Source organism: Acanthamoeba castellanii, assembly GCF_000313135.1.
Source record: "Acanthamoeba castellanii str. Neff unplaced genomic scaffold scf7180000084762, whole genome shotgun sequence".
Classification (NCBI taxonomy): domain Eukaryota; phylum Discosea; order Longamoebia; family Acanthamoebidae; genus Acanthamoeba; species Acanthamoeba castellanii.
Genome location: NW_004457518.1, coordinates 206,013 through 224,126, shown reverse-complemented (window position 1 = coordinate 224,126; position 18,114 = coordinate 206,013). Strand labels below are relative to the sequence as shown.

Below are 18,114 nucleotides of genomic sequence, written 5' to 3'. Positions count from 1 at the left end.
GGGTTGGGGGGTGGGGGCGTGCAGGTGGGACGAGGAGGAGCAGGAGGAGGGGCAGGAGGAGCATCAGCGGCTGCGGGAGGTGCTGCAGCATCGGGACCAGAAGGTGAGCTCCTTCCTCGAGCTCCACGCCGAGCTGTTGCGTACGCCCCCCGCCCCGCCACATGATCATCGCGAGCCACCTTCTTCCCTGTGTCCGGTCCCCCCACATTCATGCTTTTCTTCATTTCTTTGGCTGGCTGGCTGGCGGGCGGGGGTGCAGAGGTGGAGCGGGAGCTGGAGGAGGCCCGGCGGGCGAGGGCAGCCGAGGAGGAGGCCACGCGCCGTTTGTGGCGCCAGGCCAAGCCCGCCACGCGCGGCCGCGACGACGACGACGACGACGGCGACCAGGGGAAGCAGCAGCGGCGGCGCGAAGAAGACGACGACGGCGATGATCGGATGGAAGAGGGCGAGGAGACGAGGATGGTCGGGCGGGCCACGGGGAGGCGGGCAGTGGCGGCGTTGCAGGAGGCCGAGGCCGAGAACGCGCGCCTGCGGGAGGTGTGGCAGGCCCTCATCCTCGAGAGCGGCCTCAACTGGGCCGCCGACGAACAACTGCGCGACGTCCTCTTCCGCCTCCAGTCCCCCCTCGCCTTCCTCCACGTCCCCGGCCCATAGCAGATGATGACCACGACGATGACGATGAACAACAACAAGAAGACGACGTTGACGATAAAGAACAAGAGAGTAAAGAGAAGAAGGTGTGTATAACTATTAGTAACACGTATCACCTTGTTGACGTAGGCTGGAAGGTAATGATGATGATGATGGTGGGCAGCAGCCTGGAGAGGAAGTGTTACAACCCAACTCAACTCGAACGCACGACGTCTACAAGAAGTCTTGGAGGAATGTGAAGCATGCCAGACAAGACGAAGATGAATGGTCATGAAATGAGGAAAAGGAAAGAGAGACAAAAAAGACAAGACAGAAGACCCATCAACAACCAATCTATATCATAAAATAACTCTTCTCAATCACAGAGCACCTTATCACACATGTTATTGTACCTGCAAAACATCCCCCATTTCAGAAGATGCAGTAATGGGGGGGGTAGGGGGGCTTAATCCTCACTTCTAGAGGAAGTGCACAGAGAGGCCAACCTGGAAGGGCTGGATGAGGTTGGTGGCAGCCTTTGCAGATCAGATGGGAGGGGTTGAGTCAACACAGCCAAACATGGTGCGCAGCACCAGCCCCACACCAACCACCACTCACACATTGTCCACCCAAAACAGGTACTGCACATTGGCCACCACCAATCAACCTGCACCAAGGCTGCACACACACAGCCACACAACTGTCACCATCAAGGGGATATGTGTGCATGTAGTGGGATGATGTGGAGGTGTGTCATGTGTGTGTGTGTGTGTCATGTGTGTGACTAACTACCTCAGTAACTGAAGCATCAGACCCCTTATGGTGTCTTCTATGACATTTTGCATGTCCCCTGTACACAAAGATATTGCCCAGATGTTGTCATCCTTGGTTCTCACAGCTGCAGTTGCCAAAAAACAATAATTAGTGTGGGATCTGTATGCATGGAGGTCACCAAAGTAGCTGATCATGAAATGCAGTGGGCAGTTGACCTGCGCCACTGCTGTCTGCACCATGCTCAGTGATATTGAAAAGTAGATGCCTGTCTGTGATCACCATCAGATGCATGGCACACATGGCACACACACAACCACAACATGCACGCCAAGGAGGTGGGAAGAGAAAGGGGGTCTCTTGCTAGTTGTTGGTTGGAGCTGATAATGGAGTCAAAGTCTCTGCACACAAGGCACAAGCTGGCCAGGTGGGCCTATCCAATAAATGAAACAAATAAAAACAACAGTGAGTAATAAAGAACTAAATAACTAAATGAAGTTGTATTGTAAATGGGAGTGGTCAGCCACACACAGTAGTTGAGGTATTGAAAGATGAGGTCCCACACTTCATGTGGAAGGGAATTGCTTGGCATAAAAAAAAAGATGTGTTTGGGTGGCCTCTTGCAGTGAGTTGCATATTTATGTGAGCTCACTTGGCGGACTTATGGTTCATATGTCTTACAGGGGGCCAGTGGTCTGGTGGCCTTGCATGTGGCATCTTAACACTGGAGTGGAGGAAAGGCACAAGCAGTAGGGAGGAAATTCCCACACTCCCAAAACATGCTTGGAGATAATAGTGGAAGAGCCAACATGTTGGAATTCAACTTCATTCTACACATTCAGCATTGCAGCTCTCAGCCAACTCAGTAATAACTTCAAGAGGAAATAGTTGTGGAGTGTGAGCACTTTTTGGAGCAAGAGAATATTTCAAGTACCTTGAGGAATGGAAGTGAGGAGTTGATACACCTCAGACCATTCTCCTTGGGTGTGGTCAGCCTTGTCCCTAATCACTGGTGTCCTGGAGGAATCATGGAAGAAATGGAAAACATGAGGGGCAGAATGGCTGGTTAGACCATGCATGTGATTAGAAAGCCAACTTTTCCAATCCCAAACAGTCTCAAGGTTGGGGTGGTTACCTTGCTGCAGGAAAACAGGCAATTGCCTGCAGAGGTGAAAGTGAAGTGAGAAGTTGAAGGCATGTTTGGAGTAAAGATTTCAATGTGCATTGCAAGTTGTCAATGAAAAAGAATTCTGATGTGCATCAGTGGTTGTCAACAAAAATTCTGATGTGCATCAGTGGTTGTCAACAAAAATTCTGATGTACATTGGAAGTTGTCTACAAATAATAATTTAGATGTTGTCAACTTTCCAACTGGCTGCTCACTTTCCTCTCCAAGTTCCTCACCAATGCTGACCTCAACACCCTCTGCACTGACTTGGAAGCACTCTTCAAACATCCTGGCTTCAACCCTCTGCCACCCAAGCACTGCTTCCAGCTCCTCCACTTCCTCCTCTTCATCTGTACAGGCTGTAGGGTGAGACAGGTTAGTAATCATACACATGAGCAATGTGTCACAGCAATAAATAATGTCATACTGTGTCAATGCAGATTGGTGAAAGCCATCATCTGGGTCAGCCTGTGCTGATCCCAGTGGTGAGTAGAGGCATAGATGGAGATGTTGCAGTGTGTTGAACTGCCCAGTCATTTGTGTCTAAATTGCATTGATGGGTCCAGCACCAGGAGAATTTCAAGGTCACCTGTAGACTTTGAACAGCCAGCACATTGAATTCAAGCTGACACCGACATTTGCCCATGGAGCAATATTGCTTGACCTTGCTGCTGGTGTCCAATTCAACAGACATATGCAGGGTCACATACAGCACAATTTCGTGTCCTCTGATGCTTCCCTGGAGAGTGCAAATCTTGTAAAAAATAGCAAGATCAAAGAAGGTGACATCAAGAAGGAAGAGGATGAGGTTGTGGAAGCCAAAGAGGACTAAGAGGCCAAAGACTAGGACAAAAAGGGCAAAGAGATCAAATTGTTGGGTCTCCATAGCAAGGGCAATGACAAGAAGGTGAATCTCTTTGTGGCTCAGTTCAAAGGTCCAGAGATCAAATGCTCACTCAGGCATGCAAGGTCATTGCCAATTTTGACCAGATGCATGTAATGACACACAAGGCAAGGGGCAATTTACCATGTCTGCCATGGACCAAGGGAGCATCATACAAGCAACCATGGGCATCAGGTGCAGCATCTATATAAACCTGGATATATTTGGAGACAATGGCAACTATCTGCACTTTACCATCAACTCAAGCAATCTCACCCCTTGTCACAGTCCATGACACAGGAGTTCTGCACTTCTTGTGGAAAGAGGGCGAAGAATTCATCTGCTATTCAAGCACAGAGATCAATGACTCATCACCAACAACACTCACATCTCCTTCATTGTCCTCCTCTTCCTTTACGCACTTTCCCTTTCCCTTGCCAGCCTTGGGCGAGTTGGTAACCAGTAGGAGCATTGGAAAACCCAGCCAGGGATGTCAATGTTGATCTGAGAACCTGAAGTAGAAGAAGACATAACTGTGTTGCACTTGGAGGAAGAAGGAGTGCAGATGCTGTTTGTTCACTTGGTCAAGTGATGAGTGTTCTAACGGCCTGTGATGTCTGTTAATAAATTGTCTGCACTCTCTGGCGCCAGGTTTATTTTCCAGATTTTGGTGATGACAGATCATAGGCCAGTGCTTCTCCCACATACTGTGCATGCAGAGGTTCATCCAGTAGGTCAAGTACCCATTTGGGCACCTTCATATCATCACATTGCCATTCTGCACCTGGAGACCTGCACTTCTGGTACCTCTTTTTCACATTGTCAATCCATTGTGCCTTCATCATCATCTACATCACCACAATCATGCCCAGTAAAAAGTGAGCGTTGGTGCAACATTGCTCACTTTTTATTGGTGATGGAATTGCTGATTTTTCTACGTGGTGTTCTGCTGCAGGTGCCTGTCTTTACATAGTCAAGTTTGTGCATGTCCTTGGCATGAGGTGCTGTGCTCTGTGGTGGAGCCAATTCACTTCTCTCAGGCATGTAGCATATATAATCATTCTTCTCTGACTGGCCGTATTTAATACCAACATCACCCATTCGCGCACTGTGCTTTTGTGCTTGCAACTGGTCTGAGCCAAATCTCGAACCTGCAAATCATTGTTGCACACCACCACAAGGTGAATACCAACAACATCACACAGTGCTTCATTGATGTGATCCTTTCCAGTGCAAAGTGCCATGACTCCCATGGCCAAGTCTATCCAACATTTGGAATCCCCATCAGATGACTGTAGCATCTTGAATGCAAGTGTGGATCTGTTGATGTTCCTCTTGTGCTTCCCATCAGGTGTCACATCTTGGACAAAGAAGGAGACACTGTTGGAGGGTGATTGGAGATCTACTGTTCAGGACATGTGGCGCTACTTGAACAACCTCTATATGATAGAGCAGTTGAAGGCACTCGGGGAGCCATGGTTCTTGATAAAGTCCGCTTCGCTCAATTTGTTCAGGTCTCCCATGGTGCAGGATGTACTGCTGTCCTCTGGTCTCTGCAAGTAATATTTGGCGCCAGATTTTTAGTTATGCAATGCTCTGGTGGACATTTATTTGAGCCAAGGCCACACACACACACAGCCTTCTTACTTTAGAGAACGCCCACGAGTCCAATGCACTCACGGCCACCGACAAGCGCCTGATGGAGATGATCAATAAAGTCGAACAGGAAAGAAGGAGACTGGGAATACATCCGACGGGAACGAAGTGGCGCAGATGCTCAACCTGATGAAGAAATTTCATGCATGAAAGTGATGGACCCCAACAGCCGCAGACAAGGTGCCCAGTTGGCTCAGACACAGTCCCATCCACTCGTGGAACTGGAAGATGTTCCAGTGCATCAATACGGTCGAAGCATGGCTGAACAGAGGGCGCGCGTATAATATGTGCTGCGTGTGCCCAAAATTTCTCAGCGAAGTGCATCTCAGAATCATACGCAACATAAAGAACGCGGACGATCTGACGACCGAACACGTACACATAGCAACAGGAGAATGGAGAGACGGGAGAAACCGTCCATTCCACTATACCTCTATTCTTGGCCGAGCCAAAGAAATAAGCCAAAACGAGGAGAACACTATGAGTGGAAGGTGACGCTATCGGTGATCGGCACGCGATCCATCCACACACGATTTCCCGGAGCGGTCTCGTCAGGGTAGCCGAATGAGATCCCGAACAGCATCTTCAGTTCCTCGGGGATGCCGAGCACCTCGCGGATCGTGCCGGCGAAGAACCCCAGTGAGGTCTGTGGGATGCCTCCCAGGCCCCGCGCCGAGAGCGAAAGCAGGAACGTCTGCCCGTACATGCCGATGTCTCCTGCCACACGGACGTTATCGACGAAGGACGGCATGAAGAGCAGGGCCACATGCGGAGCGTTGAAGAACGAGTAGTTCAGGGCAGCCGCCTGGCGCCGTCCCTCCTTGTCATCCCGCTTGACGTTCAGGGCTCCGTAGTACGCCTTGCCATGCGCGTGCTGGCGCTCGCCATAGGGGCCGTAGAATGCAGCCATGTCGAACGCGAAGTCAGGCGAGAACTGGCCGGCATCGTTCTTCTCGTGAATGGCGCGGGAGAGGTCCGCCAGCTTGGCTCCTGAGACGATGTGAACGTTCCAAGGCTGGGTATTGCAGTTCGATGGTGCGCACTGGGCGTCCTTCAACACCTCCTGGATGATCTCATCGGGAACGGGGGTGCTCAGAAAGCCACGATAGGAGCGCCGGCTTCGGACCGTCTGCTTGAACGTCAGGGTGTCATCCGCCTTGTTGTCGTTGTACCTCACCAGTTCAGTCGTCATGCCTTGTTGGTTTTCTATGCAGAAGAAAGGGTGTGTGAGTCCAATAATTATGCACCCTTAGCTGGGTGCCTCGCCGTTACAAACGCCGATTTCTGTTCTTCCGTACCAAACTCCGTGGCTTCAACATAATAATAATAATTGTTCCGTCGAAAGGAATGTAAAAATTGGCCCCACGGATAATAAAAAAGGGCCGACCAGAGGCAAAAGGGCCGATGAAGGCGATTTCAGTCAGGCAGAGCATGAAAGGAAGGCAGAATAATGCATGCTGCTCCCAATTGCACCAGAGGGCGGGATTTTGCTTATGACAGACTGGATGCTTCCATTGGTATGGGTCTGGATGTGTTCATTACAGATGCACCAACCACTGATGACAGCAAAAATCTGTGGCAGCCAACAAAAATCTGTTGTGAACAAGTTTGTGTTGTTGATCTATTTGTTACCAAAGAAGCACAAAAGCAATAATCCTACCATGTGTATTGATTGCCATATGGAAATGCTTCCACACACAGAAAGCAATCACAACACACAGGGTCATCCCTGACACAAAGGCCATGTCTTTGTTGTCAATAAATCATTGCCAGGTCTAGTCTAGTTGGCAATGTCATCTTCTTATCTAGAGCAGCCTTTGTGTATCAACTGACTGCTCACAATCTTAGGACTGGTTGCTGAGGCAGGTGCTCTTCTAGCATGATGCACAGGAAAGGGCTGGACAGAAGCCTGGTTGTTCTAAGCTGCAACCATAAGCTGGAACACAATGCCATTTACCTCAGCCCATCTGCTCACAGCACAGAGCAGCAGCAGGGTGTGGAGGCGTCCGCCTCCGCGCTGCCACCCTTGTCACCCACTGCAGATGCGTCTGCTGCCGCTGATCTATCCACGACGCCATCGCCGTCATCGCCATCACCGCTGGCGGAGAGCGATGCAGCTGCAGAGGAGAACAGTCCCGAGGGTGGAACACAACCGACGGAGAACCGGCAACGACGACCAGCGCGTGGCCGAAGACGACCGCAAGACGACGAGGGCGAGGAGACGAGGATGGTCGGGCGGGCCACGGGGAGGCGGGCAGTGGCGGCGTTGCAGGAGGCCGAGGCCGAGAACGCGCGCCTGCGGGAGGTGTGGCAGGCCCTCATCCCCAAGAGCGGCCTCAACTGGGCCGCCGACGAACAACTGCGCGACGTCCTCTTCCGCCAGTCCCCCCCCCCGCCTTCCTCCACGCCCCCGGCCCATAACACCCCCACCCACATCGACCATGATGGGCAGATGACCACGACGATTACGAACAAGAAGGAAGACGATGATGATGACGATGACGATGATAAAAGAAGAAGAAGAAGAGTAAAGAGAAGAAGGTGTGTGGAACTATTATGATGACGGGCAGCCCGGAGAGGAAGATGTGGCGATGGGGGGGGGTCGGGGGGCTTTATCCTCACTTCTAGAGGAAGCGCACGGAGAGGCCGACCTGGAAGGGCTGGACGAGGTCGGTGGCGGCCTTGCGGATCGGATGGGAGAGGTTGAGCTCGACACGGCCGAACATGGTGCGCAGCACCAGCCCCGCACCGACCGCCGCTCGCACGTCGTCCGCCGAAAACAGGTCCTGCACATTGGCCGCCACCGATCGACCTGCACCGAGGCCGCACGCACACAGCCACACAACCGTCACTATCGAGGGACACGTGTGGGATGATGTGGAGGTGTGTTGTGCGTGTTGTGTGTCGTGTGTGTCGTTGGTCGTGTCGTGTCGTGTCGTGTCGTGTCGTGTCGTGTCGTGTCGTGTCGTGTCGTGTCGTGTCGTGTCGTACCAGGGGTGGGCTGGCGGAGGTTGCCGGCGTTGGCGAAGAGGTGTCCGCTGACAAAGTCGGGCACGTCGCGGAGGGGGAGAGGGAAGGAGAGGTGGAGGGAGCCCGCCCAGTAGGCACCGCCCCCGAGCGCCCGCTGCTGGTGGGAGGGACCCACCGCGTTGTACTGGAACCCACGGATCGAACCTGCGGCACACACGATCGTCACACGATCACCGCACGCGTCAGACTACACGTAGCTCGTTTCCATTCCTTGGCTGCTGGTGGTGGTGGCTGGTGGTGGCCGGTGGTGGCCGGTGGTGGCTGGTGGTGGCTGGTGGGGAGGGAGGCGCGTACCGGGTCCGCCGAGGAAGAAGCGGTCGACGATGCGGGAGCCGCTGTCCAGCGCGTGGAGGTAGCCGGCCTTGGCCAGCACGTTGAACGACTGCGGGGGCGCGCGCGAGAATGAAAACGATATTTTAAGTTGCGGGTTAGTAGGGGGGGAGGAGCCATGGCTTAGAGGGGAGGGCGAGGGCGACGAGTCGAGGGCGCCCGACGGGTTAGAGCGGGGGGGGGCGTACGCAGCGCGTCTTGCCGAGGGGCAGGTTGAGCTGGGCCGCCATCTCCTGCTTCACGAACCGCACGTCGCCGCCCAGGCCGGCCAGCTCCTACGCACCCGACCGCACACCACGGATAAGACACAGAGCAACCACGACCACGACGGCGATGTTGTTGATGGGGATGTGGTGGTGGTGATGATGATGGTAGATAACGAATAGCGATGATGCATCAGCCACGCGTGGGAGGAAACATAGATAGATAAGATTCACATGTTGAGACGTACCGTGGAGGAGGTGAAGGCGTGGCCGGTGGTGGGGGTGAGTGGGTCGTCCCGGGTGTCGTGGGCGTACACGTACTTCACCGCCGACTTGAGCGAGTGGCCCGCGTGCGAGCGCAGCGCCAGCGGGGCGCTGCTCTCCGGAATCACGTGACGCGCGCTCGCCTCATACGACACCTGCCCTCCACGACACGACATGGCACGCACACGACACACGACACACGCAGCACACGACACGCATGAGTTTGGGTGATGGTGGGGGCGGAGGGGGCGGGGAGGGGGTGGCGTGCCTGGTGGGAGGGGAGGGAGTAGCGGAGGGCGAGGCCGTGGGTGGTCTGGGTGAGGGCGCACCAGGGGAGGCGGTGCGAGGCGCGCGTGGCGTCGGCCTCGATGTGGCGCGGGCCGGGACCCTGCCCGAGCACGGGGCGCTTGAAGGCCAGGCTGAACGCCGAGCTCCAGTGCTCCCGCCAGTTCGACGCGCCCACCTGCGCGCTCACCGACACCGTCTCCGCCCGCCCGAACGCGTTGCACAACCCCACCGTCGCTTGCTGTTGTTGCCAACAATCACCCAATCAATCAATCCATCCATTAATCAATCAATCATTGCCACCACGTGTAGCGCGAGTTTAGTGAGGGTTCCGTTTAGTTTTGAGGGAGGGGGAGACGTACGACGTCGGGTTCGTTTTCGCCGACGGTGGTGGAGGTCTTGACTTCGATGCGGGTGAGCTTGTGCTCGACGAGCTCCACGCGGAGGTCGCACGCGGAGGGGTCGGCCGCGGCCACGTCGTCGGGCAGGTCGTCGAGGACGAGGTTGACGGACTTGAAGATGCCCAGGCCCTTGAGCTCGCCGGCGGCCTCGGCCACGCGCGCCAGCACCTCGTCAAAGGTGCGCGCCTTGAGCACGGGCTTCACGCACGCCGCCACCACGTCCGGTCGCGTGCGCCGGTTGCCCTTCACCCACACGCGCCGCACACGCCACGCATCCTCGCCCCTCACCCCCAGCTGAGGCGATGGCGCCAGAGAGATTACAGCCCCCCCCCCACAAAAACCCATTGAGCACATCGCGCAACGCAAGATTATTGGGAGACACAAAAAATTGGCTAAATAGAAAAATAATGGAGGTGGCGGATGATGCGTGGCAGTAAGAAAGAAAGAAAGAAAGAAAGAAAGAAAGGAACGTACATCGATGGGCTCGTCTTCGTCAGTGTACGACATATTGAGCGGCGGTGCTGTTTGTTTGATCTTGATTTTTGGCGGGAGAGATGAGCAAAAAGAATAGGCCAGGCATTCCGACAAGGCACTGCGGAATTTCCAAGAAACGCCAGTTTCCAGAATGCAGGAAAAAAGCCGACGGCAGTGTGGGGCTCAATCTTCTCTCTTGCCTGGTGAAGACAAAAGCCACAGCTCAAATTTGCAACGCAAGATGGCGGACCCAGGCGCGGCTCCTTCGTCACCGCCACCTTCGCCCTCATCGCCAATGGGAGGAGGCCCCTCAGAGGTGCCCATGAAAACGAGCAGGGAGTTGCGAGTAGAGGAAATGTGTCCCGATTGCAAGAATCCCAACGGCGAATTCATGGAAGGTGCGCACGACCAACACTCATTTGCAGTTCCTTTTCTTTCTGCTTCCCTTTTCTTGGGTGACTCCTCAAAGCCCATTTCAATTCCATCAACAAGTTATTTCATTTATCCACAACCTTGCCCCTCTCCTCTAATCGCTGGGCCTCCAGATTTTGCGAATGGAGACATGATCTGCAGGGATTGTGGGCTGGTGGTGGGCGATCGCATCGTGGACGTGCGGTCCGAATGGCGTAACTTTGCCGACAGCGGTGACGACCCGAGTCGCGCAAGTCGCGTCAACGACTGGCTGCCGTCGGGCGGGTTGGCCACCGAGATCGCGAAGCTGCCCACGGGACCCAACGGGCAGAACAACGGGCAGGGCGGCGGAGGCAAAATGTCGCAGTGGCAGCGCCGCATCCAGCTCAGCCAGGGCGACCAGAACCTCCTCTCGGGCTTCGACAAGATCACCCACATCGCCGAGATCCTCGTCCTGCCCCAGAAGATCAAGGTACCACCACCGCACACGCCTCTTGGTGTGTTTGTTGCTTCTTCTGACCGCACACGCACACGCACACAGAACAAGGCCAAGGAGCTGTATTCGTCGTTCGAGTCGAAGCGGAACAAGTCGATGCGGTGCAAGAAGGACTCGATCGTGGCGGCGATCATCTACATGGCCTGCAAGGAGGAGGGCGTGCCGCGTACCTTCAAGGAGATCTCCAAGGAGACCGAGATCTCGGAGAAGGAGATCCGAAAGTACTACCGCGCCCTCAACAAGATCCTCCCCAAGGGCACCGGCCGCACCTCGGCCTCCGATCTTGTGGTATGGCCTGCCCTCCTCCGTGTGTGTCGTGTGTGTCGTGTGCGTGTGTTACCTGAGTTATATAGGAGGCTCACAATCTCGATGTGACACGGCCGCGTGCAGAACCGGTTCTGTTCGAAGTTGAAGCTGTCCAACGAGATCATGAACCTGGCGACGGACATCGCCAACAAGGCGGCGGCCTTTCTGGAGGGCAAGTCGCCGTCGTCGATCGCGGCGGCGTCGATTCTGCTGGCCACCAAGCTGCAGGGCGAGAAGCGGTGGGAGAAGGACATCGCGGCCGCCGCCTCCATTTCGCCCACCACCATCCGCAACGTGTTCAAGGAGCTCCTGCCCCACCAGGAGAGCATCCTCCCCGAGGGCTACCGCCCTCTACAGAACGCCACCGCCTAATTGGCGGCGCTGCCCGCTGCGAGAGATACCTACATGCCTGCCCCCGCCGCATCCGTGGAGGAGGAGGAGGAGGGCGTGCTGCCGGTCGGAGCCCACCGGCCCACTGACGTGCGGTGCTCTACGTAGGCCCTCATCTCTCTTCTCCCTCCCCCCCCCGTGTATTTATCCGCGTGTGCGGCTGCCGCTGCCGCTGCCGCCTATTTTACGCCTCTCCTTCTCTCCTGTACAGCTGAGCGTGTCTCCCTCACCGCTGCGACAGACACGACATAAAAAAAACCACTTGTTGCGATTTGAAACAGTTCTGTGTTTGGTGGTTGGAAGGGTTGGTCAAGCCGATACGTAGGGGAGGAGGCGGCTGGAAAGGGCCGCCTTCTTCCACCGCTGGGCGAGGTTCAGGGCAAAGGCCGCGTGTCGCCTCCGCTCGTCGTGGGTGCCCTCCATCTCCTCCACGAGCCGCACCACCGCCTCTTCGTCCGTCCTCCGCTGCCGAATCAGACTCACCAGCGCCGCCCTGCTCCGTTCCACCACCACCACCACCACCACCACCCGACCACAGCACGCAATCAGCAAAGCCGTCGCACACGCAAACGCCACGACGCCGTTTAGTTTTGTCAAATACGCACCTCCGCTCAGAGTTGGCCTGGGTGTGGCGGGGAACTGGTCGTGGCATAAAGAGCCGAGAGAGCAGGCTGCCGCTGTCAGAGGCGTCGGCCTCGTCGGCCTCGCTTGCGGCGGCCGCCGCCGGTGGCGGGTATTCGTTGTTGGCGCTGGCGTCGCCGCTCTCCGTCTCGTCGGTGCTCAGATCGAGCTCTCCCTCCTCGCCGCCCTCCTCGTCTCCCTCGTCGCCCACCTCCAGCGAGGGTCTCCTTTGCTCCTGGCCGGCCTCGTCGCCCATCTGATCCCCCTCCAGCTCGCCCTCCTCGCCCTCCTCATCGTCGTCTTCATCGTCGTCGGCCAGGTCGTCCACCGCCAGCAGCCGGCCCTCGAGATCGACGCCCGGATGCGGCGACGACGTGGGCTCCTCCTGCAGCTCGCCCTCCTCCTCCTCGCCGCCCACGCCGAGCGCGCCGGCCAGGGCCTCGGCCTGGGCCGCCTGCGACGGCTGGTGCAGGGCCGGCGGCGGCGACGGCGTCTGGTCGTCTGCCGGAGTCGGCGCAACCGCCGATGCTGGCGGCGCCCCGACCGCCGCCGTAGCCTGCTGTGATGTGGGCGCCGCCAACTTCGGCTTCTTGGCCCTGTGCACCACCGCCACACCCGAGTCGTTTTAGAAACTGGGGCGGGGGCGGGGGGCGGGGGCGGGGCGGGGTGGTGGGGGGCGTACTGGGGTGGGGGGTGGGAGGCGGGTTTGCCGGGGAGGGAGGAGGGCATGACCTTGCGCTTCTTGCTGCGGAGCGGGAGGCCGGCGCCGCCGGCGGCGCCCAGGCCCTCGTTCTCGGAGGCGGCCTCGATATCGAGGGCGTCGATCATGTTGGCCATCTTGCCGGCCTTGTCGGCGCGCGCGACCACGAACGGGTTGCCGAAGAACACGGCCCGCCGCTTGGGGTCCTCCTCGATGGGCCGCAGCTGGTTGCGCAGGATCTCGTGGTAGTTGCCCATGTGCGCGATCGGCACCGAGTGCGCTCGTGCCGTCTCCGTGTCTTTCTTCTCGCTCTCTGCACACACACACGCACCACACACACACACACACAACACACACACAACACACACGCACACACAGCGAGCAGGCGTGAGGCGTTGATGAAATGGCGCCTGAGCCAAGGGTGGAGTAGTAGGTACCGAGGCCGAAGACGAGGCGCGCCTGGAGCTGCTTGACCTGGGCGAGGAGGCCCGTACGCGCCACGCCCCACTTCTCCCCGTTGCTGCTGTTGTTGGCCTCCGCTGCGGCGAGGGACTGGGATCGGGCGGTCTTGCCCCGCATCCGCTCGGCGTCGTACTTTTGCTGTTTGCGTCGCGCGCCGACCACCACCACCACCACATCAACACACAACAAACACACACACACACACACACACACGCACAGTACTCCAAAGTCAGCGCATGCGCACACATACAGCGGGTGTTGCGCTTGGGATTGGGGTTGAACCTGGGCGAGGAGTTTGATCTTCTGGAGGTGGGTGTTGATGATATTGGTGTAGCCGTCCTCGATGTGTTCCGGCACGGGAAACGAATATCGCTTGAACGCTGCACGCAGGTAGGGGAAGTAGTACGGCGGCAGCCGCGCCAGGTACGAGTCGAACTCCTACGCGCGCCAACATATTCGACATTTCGAAAAAAATTAGATATATAACTTTCTAGGTAGTTAGATATAAGTGACGGCCGGAGGGGATCTATCTAACCTTGCGCCACTTGTGGTTGGGCATGTTGCGGTGGGTGTTGATGAGTTCGTCGAGGAGGGGCCACAGGCGGGGGTAGTTGTAGGGCAGCACCACCAGCGTCACGCTCTTGTGGCCCGTCTTGCGCGACCGCGCCGCCTTGATGAACCCGAACGGCTCGCCCGGCCCCGAGTTCGCCGCATACACCTGGCAGCACACCTGCCCCGTCTACGTACACCCGACCGCACGCGCGCACGACAGTGTGAGTCGCATGCAGTCGTGTGCGTGTGCGGTGGTGCGTGTGTGCGTGTGCGGTGGTGTACCTTGGACTGGGAAAGCTGTGTGATGAGGGCGGTGGTGAGGGGGCAGGGCTCGACCTCGTATTCGTCGAAGGGGAAGCCCGGGTAGATGTAGGGCTCGGTCTCGACCTCGCGCACAAGCAGGACTGGGTGGGCCACGCGCGCCGGGAGCAGCTGGTCGGCGGCCAGGCCCAGGATGGCCTCCGGCGGAAACGATTCGGGGAGCGGCCAGTTGCCCAGCGGCAGCCGGCCCTCGATGGGGCGCAGGAACAGCAGCCGATGCGGAGACGCCGGAAGCTGCAAGCCTGCTCAGGCCACACACACACGACACACACACGACACACACACACGACGCACACGAGGACGTAAGCACGACACGCACAACATGCACACGAGAAAGAAGGAGCGTGTACCGGTCGGAGGGTCGTCGGCCAGGCTCATTCGATCGAAGTTGACGACAAGACCGCCCGTGTTGAGGCGGCCCACGACTGACTCCACACACCCCAACAGCGTCTGCACCACACAAAAAAAGCGCGAATCATTACTCGTGCGTGTGCCGTGTGCCGTGTGCCGTGTGCCGTGTGCCGTGTGCCGTGTGCCGTGTGCCGTGTGCCGTGTGCCGTGTGCCGTGTGCCGTGTGCCGTGTGCCGTGTGCCGTGTGCCGTGTGCCGTGTGCCGTGTGCCGTGTGCCGCACAATACCTTCATGCAGGTGGCGACGTAGCATTTGCCGCCGGTGACCTCGCTCATGGCGGTGAGGTGGGACGACGGGCTTCCTTGCGGGTCGTTGGGCACGGGCGCGCCCGAAGGAGCGCCGCCGCCGGGCGCGTCGCTGGCAGCCGAGGTGGACGGGGGTCGTAGGAGGACGCTGAACAGGCGCTGGTCCCACCGGAACGGCTCCACGGTCAACTCCGATCCCGGCTGCGGCGTGGGCGGCAGCACCAGCTGAAATGTGTGTCGGCGTGGAGGGAATTCGCAGAACGTGAGGAATGTGCGCATTCCATGCCAGAGAGTGAGGGGCAAAAAGCGAACGCGAGGAATTGTGTGTGTACATTGCTGAGGACGCCGGTGTGGCTGGTGAGGGCGCCGCCATCGGTGAGGAGAATCACCACCGACGGCTCCGGCAGCCATGGAATGCGACCCTGCATCGGCATCCGGCACACGGGTGAGGAATGCAGAGGAATGTATGGTAAAGAGAGGGCAAATGGGGGAACTCGTACGAGGCCGTAGTTGTCAAAGTTGGAGCTGAAGCGGACCAGGTTGAGGAGGTCGAAGGCCCGCTTGAGGGCGGCGCCCACGGCCGACAGGTCGGTGGCCACCAGGTTCTTGACCTCCTCCGTGAACTTTAGGAACGAGTCGTTGCCCCACCCCACCTGCACCCACCGCCAGCACAGTATAATCATTATTGTTTTGTTTTTAGAACAACGAATTTATAAAATTAAAAATTATTTAAAAAAACAGCCAATCTGCAGCTCTTTCGAGATGTAGCTATGAAAGGAGGTGAAAAAGAATAATCACAAGTCTAATTTCAATAAATGGAGGGGTACCTTGATGCCAGAGGGGCCATCGTCGAAGGTCAGGAGGAAGAGGCGATCGAATCTAAGGTCGCGTCCGCGCACTTTGAGAAAATGCTCGATGGCAGCCTTGGCACAGTCGAGTAGGGACAGCCCGTTGTAGATGCGCTGATTCATGCTCGCGCTGGTGTCCACTACAAACACCACATTCGTCACTACCACCGGCCCTGGCCTCGCACCCTGCTGCACCTGCGGAGGCATCGGTCCTGGCGGCTGCTGCGGCGCCTGCTGCTGTGCCATCATGCCGGGGTCACCACCTCCTCCTTGCCCCTGCCCCCGTGCTGCCATCTTCTCTTCGCCCCGTGTGAAAAAGAATAAAAACAACGTTTCCTTTCTGCCTGTCGACAAAAGTACAATGTGCTTGTCTTCAGAGGTTGCTGTGGGCGGGCGTGTGCGGCCTGGCGTCGGGCAGCAGCGCGCTCTGCACGAGCGAGACCACTTCCTCGGCGCACCCCCACGCGACGGTGAATCCGCTTCCTGATGTTGCACCACGAGGATTTGAGCGCGCAACTCGAATGGTGATGGTAAGCGGGAGAGGGAGTACCGCCGTGGCCGTAGTTGTGGATGACAGTCTTCTTGGCTGCGCCGTGGGAGAACTCCTCCTTCTCCAGACGCACCTCCGTTCTACGTCCCCCCCCCAAACGCATTCCAAACAAGGCCTGGTAAATTCCTGGGAGAGATCGAAGCTGGTGGCTTCGACGGTGAGGCCTGCGTACCTGGCCGGCCGAAGTCCAACCAGCACCTCGAGCACCTCGAGGTCCTTCTTCTGGAGCTTGCCCACCGACAGGTTCTCTACCTTGCGCAGAATCTCCTCCGTGGTACGTTCGTCCACGTTGGTCGACCAGTCGTCTGTGTGCGCAATTGCGCACGAGGCATCAGAAATCACATCAACCTCGGGCTTCAGACAATACCACCACCCACCACCCACCACCCACCACCCACCACCCACCACCCACCACCCACCACCCACCACCCACCACCCACCACCCACCACCCACCACCCACCACCCACCGCCCACCGCCCACCGCCCACCACCCACCGCCCACCACCCACCACCCACCACAATGGTAAGGGAGCCGATACCCTTGATGGCGGTGCCGCCCAGGATGATGTCGTTCTGCCTGCTGATGAAGTAGCCCAAGCAGTTGGGTCCTTCCTCGTCGCTCACCTGCTCCGGAAAAAGAAAGCAGCCACGTGAACACACACGCCACCACATCAAAACCTGGTTGCGGGTCCGCACCGTTCGGTCGCAGCCGACCTGCCGCACGCGCAGTATCTGCCCACGGAGGGGATAGACCTGTGCGTCGACACCGGGCGTGTTGCGTTAGCCAGCTTCGCGGCCAGGGCCATCAGCATCGACCGCGGCCGTAGAAGGTGAGGTAGGCCATGATCTTGAGGGTCTCCTCCATGAACTCCATGGCGTCATCGTCGAGCAGACGGACCAACCGCACAACTACAGAACATGGCACGCGGGACAAGGCCACGTACGTGTGGGTCGTTGCACAGCCAGCGGGATCCGATGCCGGTGCAGTTGATCACGACGTCGAATTCGTGGAATGCCTCGCGCAAGTCGTGCACCTCCCTCTGCACGAACGTCACTGGCGGACGTATATGATCGGCAGCCAAAGAGAAGAACGAAGTCACCACCTCGACTGTAGCAAGGCACGTCGCGACGATGTCGGGTGTACCGCCGTCATCGCGCAGGCGCTGCACGAGCTGTGCCAGCAGCTGAGGCACTTCGACCACCAGCGCGTCCACCACGAATCCTGTCCAACCAAAACTCTTATAAATATATATGCGATCACAGATATATATGTGATCGCATCTCAGTACCATCGGCATACTCGGCCGGCAGTTCGTTGGGATTAAGCCGCCTATAGGAGGGCATGATCTCCTTCCTGTTGTGGAGAAAAAAAAATGCAGTCAGGCCAGCAGTCTGGCGAGCAGTGTGGTCACCAGTCGCAACGGCACTAGCGAAAGGCGGTGGTCAGCCGGGGGTACCAACCAGTAGGGATCAGCGGCGAGGCGGTGCGGGAAGTACTCGTAGCACTTTTGCTCGCGCACCAGCTCCGGCGACGCTGATGACGACGACGCACCCTGGCACGCCTCCGCGCCCATGTACCTGCACAGGCCGCCGCCGCCGCCCGTGAACAACAACAACAACCATCACACGAACGACATTGGCATGCCACGCAACAAAGAGTTCTAAGGAAACCCTAGGTTGGGGGTACCGACCGTTGCCGGTAGTGG

At 57.6% G+C, this 18,114-nt stretch overlaps 7 protein-coding genes across 7 annotated transcripts in view; 2 read left to right on the top strand and 5 right to left on the bottom strand.

Annotated features, from left to right (window-relative positions):
• ACA1_234200 (uncharacterized protein) overlaps window positions 1-654 on the top strand; it is a gene marked incomplete at both ends in the record, with an annotated part of 1,436 nt that extends 782 nt beyond the window's left edge. Inside the window, 2 exons of the mRNA XM_004340998.1 lie at window positions 25-140; window positions 260-654. Coding sequence (XP_004341046.1) covers window positions 25-140; window positions 260-654 — 511 coding nt within the window. The remainder of the gene's footprint in view (window positions 1-24; window positions 141-259) is intronic.
• A 455-nt stretch (window positions 655-1,109) lies between these two features.
• On the bottom strand, window positions 1,110-1,643 carry ACA1_234190 (uncharacterized protein; the record flags this gene model as incomplete). Its single annotated transcript, XM_004340997.1, has 3 exons — window positions 1,110-1,166; window positions 1,467-1,528; window positions 1,583-1,643. The coding sequence occupies 3 exons, from the start codon at window positions 1,641-1,643 to the stop codon at window positions 1,110-1,112; spliced, it is 180 nt and encodes a 59-aa protein (XP_004341045.1).
• A 3,943-nt stretch (window positions 1,644-5,586) lies between these two features.
• On the bottom strand, window positions 5,587-6,300 carry ACA1_234180 (oxidoreductase; the record flags this gene model as incomplete). The annotated part of the gene is made up of 1 exon (XM_004340996.1): window positions 5,587-6,300. The coding sequence occupies one exon, from the start codon at window positions 6,298-6,300 to the stop codon at window positions 5,587-5,589; it is 714 nt and encodes a 237-aa protein (XP_004341044.1).
• A 1,432-nt stretch (window positions 6,301-7,732) lies between these two features.
• On the bottom strand, window positions 7,733-10,128 carry ACA1_234170 (outer membrane protein, OMP85 family; the record flags this gene model as incomplete). Its single annotated transcript, XM_004340995.1, has 8 exons — window positions 7,733-7,920; window positions 8,100-8,232; window positions 8,461-8,520; window positions 8,657-8,743; window positions 8,920-9,090; window positions 9,336-9,461; window positions 9,583-9,915; window positions 10,096-10,128. The coding sequence occupies 8 exons, from the start codon at window positions 10,126-10,128 to the stop codon at window positions 7,733-7,735; spliced, it is 1,131 nt and encodes a 376-aa protein (XP_004341043.1).
• Window positions 10,129-10,450: 322 nt separating this feature from the next.
• ACA1_234160 (transcription factor tfiib repeat domain containing protein) lies at window positions 10,451-11,680 on the top strand (the record flags this gene model as incomplete). Its single annotated transcript, XM_004340994.1, has 4 exons — window positions 10,451-10,493; window positions 10,641-10,978; window positions 11,048-11,290; window positions 11,393-11,680. 4 exons carry the CDS (start codon window positions 10,451-10,453, stop codon window positions 11,678-11,680), a joined length of 912 nt encoding a protein of 303 aa, XP_004341042.1.
• Window positions 11,681-12,007: 327 nt separating this feature from the next.
• On the bottom strand, window positions 12,008-16,106 carry ACA1_234150 (Integrator complex subunit 6, putative; the record flags this gene model as incomplete). The annotated part of the gene is given in 13 exon segments (XM_004340993.1): window positions 12,008-12,191; window positions 12,304-12,915; window positions 13,002-13,332; window positions 13,457-13,619; window positions 13,764-13,919; window positions 14,017-14,220; window positions 14,316-14,596; window positions 14,705-14,804; window positions 14,992-15,210; window positions 15,342-15,431; window positions 15,510-15,662; window positions 15,837-16,030; window positions 16,043-16,106. The coding sequence occupies 13 exon segments, from the start codon at window positions 16,104-16,106 to the stop codon at window positions 12,008-12,010; spliced, it is 2,751 nt and encodes a 916-aa protein (XP_004341041.1).
• A 124-nt stretch (window positions 16,107-16,230) lies between these two features.
• ACA1_234140 (Damino acid oxidase) lies at window positions 16,231-17,982 on the bottom strand (the record flags this gene model as incomplete). Its single annotated transcript, XM_004340992.1, has 9 exons — window positions 16,231-16,340; window positions 16,408-16,487; window positions 16,580-16,712; window positions 16,918-17,032; window positions 17,105-17,161; window positions 17,353-17,448; window positions 17,578-17,630; window positions 17,698-17,762; window positions 17,870-17,982. The coding sequence occupies 9 exons, from the start codon at window positions 17,980-17,982 to the stop codon at window positions 16,231-16,233; spliced, it is 822 nt and encodes a 273-aa protein (XP_004341040.1).
• Between the last annotated feature and the right edge of the window lie 132 nt (window positions 17,983-18,114).